At 37.2% G+C, this 7,047-nt stretch overlaps 1 protein-coding gene across 2 annotated transcripts in view; it reads left to right on the plus strand.

Moving 5' to 3' along the window:
• Positions 1 to 6,068, plus strand: part of LAMA4 (laminin subunit alpha 4) — a 97,355-nt gene extending 91,287 nt beyond the window's left edge. For both annotated transcript variants that reach the window (XM_083856013.1, XM_083856014.1), the window contains exons 36-38: positions 2,720 to 2,813; positions 3,796 to 3,915; positions 5,369 to 6,068. In XM_083856013.1, the coding sequence (XP_083712139.1) occupies positions 2,720 to 2,813; positions 3,796 to 3,915; positions 5,369 to 5,514 (360 nt within the window). In that variant the 3' untranslated portion in view covers positions 5,515 to 6,068. The remainder of the gene's footprint in view (positions 1 to 2,719; positions 2,814 to 3,795; positions 3,916 to 5,368) is intronic.
• The last annotated feature ends 979 nt before the right edge of the window (positions 6,069 to 7,047 follow it).

Genomic DNA, 7,047 nt, shown 5'->3' on the forward strand with positions numbered 1-7,047 from the left:
GATTTTGTCTTACAAATTTGCCAAAAACTGATGCTTACTCCTCCCCTAATATAATAACTTAGCTTAGATTAGCCAAACAAAATATTTATTTTAAAATACTAAAAATTTAAAATTTTAAAATACTAAAAATAACACCTGACACAAGAGCAGATCACTTTACTAATACAAGCCATAAATATTTTCAGCTGAATAGAAGCAAAAGCACTGACTCTTTGGCACTGGTCTTTCACGCACACATTAAAAATGTATCACAGCTACAAGTAAGGTAACTATCAATAAATTTTTATTTCTTATTTCTTAAATAGAAGTCCGAGTTACACTCAGTCTCTTCTTTCTTTATCAGATATATGTGTGATGGAAAGAGTGAGGGAGAGGGAAAGGAAAAGTTCTGATTGTCTGTTGGCCTGGTTTCTACAGGCTCTGGATTTCAAATGAAGGAGAGAGGTTTGAAATTAACTCACCATATAGTTGTTGCTATTGCTATACTTTTTACTGTGTTCATTGAAAAAATCTGGATCTCTTCATGCTATGCACTGCACAGATACAGTAATAAATTTCAGTCTTAAGTGAACAACACAAGGAAAGATTTAGAGTATAGGAAATCTTGGCAGTTTTTTGGTCTTTCATGCAGAGGAGAAACTCAGGGCACAGTCAAGAGATTAAGCAGTGTGGATATTCTTCAATCACTGTGATACTCCTGTCAATCAAAGTGGAAAGGTATTTAAGTGAGGCTGGCTGTACCTCAGTTAGAAATGCAACACCTGAGGAAACACTCTCACCTCTTCTGCAAGAGCAGGCACCTACAGCAGAGTGACTGAGTAAACAGTTTATCATGATTCATCCTATCCTAAAGCAGATGTCTAATTAGATGACTAAATGAGCTGTTATTCAGAGAATTTACTTTTTCTATATTGGCTATAGAGAGAACAGGTGCTTCAGTTAGGCACCTAACTTTTGACAGCTTATTAGGTAAGATGAAGCCCATTCTTACCCCTGTATCTAGTCCTTGGTGACCTAACAGATAAGTTCTTAAGTACATTGTGCTGATGTGTATCATACCAGTATGATGTGTGTCATACCAGTATAGCACTTCTTATGTACAGTTCTAACCAAAGGTCTGCATGTCCAATAATTTTTCTGGTTTTCCCAAGTGTACCAACTGGTCTAACAAAAGGTGGTACTTCACTTACTGCTTCACACCTCACTTCCTGTATAATGCATATACAATTCATAAGCAAAATTCACCCTGGAAAAGCAGCACTTCCCTGTTTGTCACTGAAGCAGTTCAGTACCTTCTTCTACCTGTGCTTCTTTAGCATTAACTATCTGCTCTCTTTGAATGCATTACTGAGGACCTGTTTTGTGAAAACCATTTTGCTGGACAAATAAGATCAGCAACTTTAATTCATTTTTTAAATGTATGCATCCCTATCAGTACGGCTCATCTGGATGATTTATTAAGGAGTCACTTTCTCCCATGATCCTTTAGTTGCTTTAATCTATACATTTTGTTCAAAGGTGAATAAAAGAGAACATGGGGATCATTTTAATTGTGCTGGTTGGTGCCCTTCTGGGGAAAAAAATAAATAAATATCTCTTTGTTACAACTGTATCAAAACAAAGACCCTCTAGAATTAAATATAAGTTGTTTCCCTACAAGAGACTATTTACAAGGGCATGTAAGGATTTACATTTAATGTCTTTACAAGACAAGGAGGATTGTCTTCAAACTGAGAGTAAACTTAGATTAGATATTAGGAGGAAATTCTTTACTGTGAGGATGGTGAGGCACTGGAACAGGTTGCCCAGAAAATATATGGATCCCCCATCTCATTAAATGTTGAGGGGCACGTCGGATGTGACTCTGCGCAACCTGTCTCATGAAAGGTGTTCCTGTCCACAGCAGGGGGGTTGGAACAAGATGATTTTTAAGGTCCCTTCCAATCCAAACCATTCTATGTTTCTGCGATTTTCAGTCAACATAATGTCAGCATAATCAGGGACTATTTCAACACTTAAAAAGCCTAAGTAGTTGGACTCAGAGTGTGGAGTTCTCTGGCAACTCCTACCAGGAATCTTATGTCCCACAACAGAGGCACAACACTGTTTTGCTGCTGCTTGAACATTTCCATGCAAAAATATATTAATCCATTAACTAAAGCAGAGGTGCAAAATTCAGAATTAGGTTCACTTTCTAGCTCTGCCAGAGACTTACTGGTGAGCTTGAACAAGTAACTTAAAAAGTCATTTTTGAATTTGCCATGTATTCCTTTCTCATATCTTTTCTCCTTGTTTATACTTGGGTTTTTCATGACTGTTTTCCTTATTAAATGGCTATCAAGATGCCAAAAATATCATCTGATGCCTCTTAACACTAATTTATCACACAGGAAATTATAGAGTAGAGGTACAAGTAAATTAGTGAAATTACTCTTATTTTTAAATCTTTTTTTGAACCCTTCCTTGAGATAATTAGGAATGTCTCAGAACTATTAAATCTGAAAAATTTAAAAAAAAAAAAAATTAAAAAAAAAATAAAAAAACCACCACTAAATTTGGATTTAAAAGGTGTTTTATTTTGAAGAATTTAATGAATAGTGTTTTCCTTTCTCTTGGATGCTGGGACATGTTTTGAGTGGAAAATACAACATTATTACAGCAGAAGGTAAAAAGAGGAAAGGAGGGGTTTACAGTGATAATTACATTATTTTTCCTTCAGGTTACTGTGAAACTGAATAATGGAATCAAGGATTTTTCAACTTCAGTGACACTGAAACAGAGTCTCTGCGATGGCAGGTGGCATCGAATTGCAGGTCAGTAAAAGGGGATCATCCCCTAATTAAGGTAAGAGTCCATCTCTTGCTCCCCAGATTTCCATCTCCATGGGCTAGAGCACTGGCAGTGCAGAAGTATTTTCAGTTCTTCTTTTTCACCTGCCAAGACCCAAGTTTGTGCAAAAGACAGAGTCTTATTTATGCCTCAGACACAGAACTGTAAAGCTTCCTGGGAGGGCAAGCACAGTTCCTACAAAGACAGGAAGAACAAAGATGGAAACTCCTTGTTCAAAGAACAGAAAGCAGACTAGCTGGAATGCTGGCTACTTTTTCTAATTCATATACCAGATTATATTCTTCCTTTCCTAAATAGATGTTAACTAAGTTGAGGTTAACTAGAATGTAGTAGGCACAAGTATATGCTGCCCTTAAAAGTCAAATAACAAGACAGATGTGGAGAACCTTTTGCTCACAATAAAGAGGTCTCTATAGGCAGGATTTTCCCTCTGCACCAGTCAGTCATCCTTCTTTCCTGGTTTTGAAAGTCAAAAAGTACTTCTAAACCCTGCGTATTTTGAGCCCCCTCCTCTTCCTGTCTAGATGCTGATTTAGGATGTTGTTGGGGAAGTCTTCCACTATCACTGCAGAAGTGATCTGAGTCCGCACCCTTTCCACAAGCATTCTGGTTTCCATCTGAGGGAAATCCAGGAACAGGAAAGGGAGAAGCCTCACTCCCTGATTGGGAGTGATTGGGCGTTTTTTCTAAGCCACAAGATATTGTATGCTCATAACCTGGAGCCTGAACAGCACCACTAGTGATTAAGAGTTCCACTCAAAAGCACCCTTGCTCCCACCTGTATCTTCCATTGGCCCTGCTCTATGCCAGAATCCAGTCACAAACTGTCACTGATGGCTCTCTGGCAAATATGAAATCAACTACTCACACCAAACAGATAATTCCTGTCTGTCATAAAAAACTCATGTGCTACTTCCTGCTGATCCCTGTTCCTTCTCCTTTCAGTCATTAGAGATGCAAACGTGGTGCAGCTGGATGTAGACTCTGAAGTCAACCATGTGGTAGGGCCACTAAATCCAAAGGCAATTGACCACAGGGAGCCAGTGTTTATCGGAGGTGTACCAGGTATGTTTATGTTATCTTTGTGGTACATGGTTCTCAGATTTAAGCCCTGTTTCCAGAGAAAGCATAAAGACTAAGTTTTCATCTTAAAAAAAGCACAAAATATGTGAACAACCTGGTAAAATTCAAAGGCTCAAGAGCTGATCATAAATGTTCTGCCTCAAGTTCTCAAAGAAAAAGATGTGCTGCTTCATTGAAATTAAAATATTCACAGCTGCTGGAGGGTAAGGTATGGATTCAGTAGAGAAGTCAGCAAACTACAAACAAAATTTCCTTTTTTTCCTCATGTTTTTCTTTACTATGTGGGCTTACTGTTTTTTTAAGAAGTGATTTATTTATTTATTTATGGGATTGGAAACTCGCTGTCACTGTAACTGGAGTCCCAAGGTTTAGTTGCTGGTAGGCTTCTTTCCTCTTTCTCAAGCAATGCCATCTTTGAACACAAGACAAAACACAGAGATTCTTTTTCTTACTGGGGGTTTCTGTTAGACAGAATTCTGCTCCTGTGTATTTGTGACTCACAGACTATCTGTGTAGCACGGTCCAAGATAACCACATTTCCTTCCCTTATTCAACAGACAGAGCTACTCTGTTGGGGTTCACATACAAACTGTAATCAACACTACGTGATTCAATTTTTAAGTCAACTCCAGTATATTTCTCATTGAAAACATGTAGCATTATTTCTCTGAGCCTTGCATGTCAATCATTAACAGCTCTAACTACAAAATTCATTACAATGCTTATCTTGGATTAGTGGCTCGAGTGTGCGGTGTTCACATCCATCCCACGCTACCAGGAGGTAAAATGAGCCAAAAGGGAATAATGAAATCTATGCACAGATGCCTGCTCACTCTTTAAATCCAAACTGGAGTTTTATTAGGACAGAACTCTTCCCAGAGAGGTAATATAAAGGGGTAATTGCAAATGCTGTTCTGCTTCATAATAGAGCCTTCTATTTCTACATTAATTATAGAATACTAAAACAATGCCATACATTGGCTCTATAATGCTATTATCAGCCTGGCACAGGAAACTCTTACACAGAACTTCACAACAACAAATGAGATACAATACTAAATAATGCCATGCATTGAATTGCACTGAATGCAAACTAACAAATCAGACATGGATGACAATACACGTGATGTTAAATTACAAAAGCAGAAACTGGGACCCATCTACTCTGTTACTTAAAAGAAAATGTAGTTGTCAAAAAATGCAAAATTGTGTCTCTATTGATAATATAGCATCAAGAGTTTTACGTAACTGTAGATAACTAACCCTACTTTAATGGCCTCTAGACACTGGCAGTAGGCCCAATGTTTTAAAAGAACATTCAGAAGAGCTCCACTTGGTAGCAAAGTTTAAAGATTCTCCTACCAAACTGATTGTTTTGCCCATTGTGAGCTCTAAAGTTTTTATTTATTTTATTTTTTTAATCTCCTTCTTCCAGAGTCTCTGCTCACATCAAGCCTGACCACACGCAATTCCTTCATTGGTTGCATTCGTAACTTCATGATTGATGAAAAACCAGTAAGTTTTAGTAAAGCAGCTTTGGTTAGTGGCGCCGTAAGCATCAATACCTGTCCAGCAGCCTGAGAGTGCACTGCATCGATTCTGAAAAGTTAGACCACAGAAAGAAAAATGAAACAAAAGAAACAGCAAGACAAGAAGAATGAAAGTATCACAGCTACATCTACAGAAAGCAGGAAGAGGGGGTCACTTCTAATATTTACATGCAAACAAAAATCACTGAAGAATAAAAGCTGTTGCTTCTGCACTTCTCTTAATATACCACAAGAGTGAGCTTTACCATTTCTTATAGTGTATGTGGCCAGTCTGTTACATGAAAATATGAGATTATGAAAGAAATTAAAATTATATTAAATATGTTACTTTCAAAATAGATCCTCTACATAATTTCATTCTATATCTTAAGTCACCCTTTGTCCCACAGAAAAAGATCTGCTAATGCACATTAAAGAATAAAGCTAGATAATAGATTTACATTGCAAATACTGTTCAAAGATCTTACTACATATTTTTAATTTTCCATTCAACTCATTTATATATTCCTCAAATAAAATGGGAAGAAGAGAGTATACTAATTATGTAAGCTTGCGAACAATGAAAAATTAAGAATTTTATTCCACTTCTAGCATAATATGAAGAGAGAATGTATATCTTTTAAGACAGATGTTTTTTATATATGTTCATTTACCTAAACTAGGTAATTTTAGAGTAATGCTTGCCTTAGAGATAATTCCAAATTTCAAGATTTTTTTCTCTGAATGCACTTACATACAAACACAGCACTAAATTCACAATCTCATTGTGATGTCATTTGCACTAATGTTACACAAGTAAACATTAAGCATAGAAAGCAGAATCACAGTCACAGTTTCAGGTGACTCCTTTATCATACAAAAACATCACTTCCCAGTGAGACTCCTGCAGGACTTCAGTTTACAGCAGTAATCCTCCAACAAGGAACATGTTCCTTTGGAAGATATGCTGCTGCAGAGGAACCAAGAGTGAAACGGGAAGATGTAAACAGAAGGCAAAGGGCTGCAAATCTGAGCTATGTTATAACCATAGAAGGTAGATGGAAGTTAATGGTAGGATTCAACTCACAGTAGGCTTGCACACTAAACAGACACAAGTCACTTGGAAAACTTAGTCCCTTCAGTCATCACCCACAAGGAATCAAAGCCATTTAGCTTTCTTTTCTTTAAAGAATAAAGTAATGTAAAATAGAAAGTTTTATGGTTGCTGAGCAAATTATTGTTGGAACCAACTCAAAACATGACCAGCTGCAAAACAGGAAACTATGAAATGTGAAAATAAAAGGCAACACCCTAAAGACTAAAAATTAATAAGAATTCATCTGAAAAACACACAAATGAAACCTGGAATCCAAAGATCTTGAAAGCATGGACAGATGGAAGAACCACCAGAGTAAGATATATATGTAAGCACCAATCAGCCACTTCCCTACTACTATCAGTAGGGTGAAAAAAGGGTTTTCACATCCTGCAGTAGACTTGGCTTACTCTGGATAAAGAACCCCAACCTCTGGATAGACAGGCACAAGAACTCTCTAGCAGCTGGGACCCCATCACAGACTCTCCA

This window comes from Zosterops lateralis, assembly GCF_965231275.1.
Source record: "Zosterops lateralis genome assembly, chromosome: 3".
Classification (NCBI taxonomy): Eukaryota; Metazoa; Chordata; class Aves; order Passeriformes; family Zosteropidae; genus Zosterops; species Zosterops lateralis.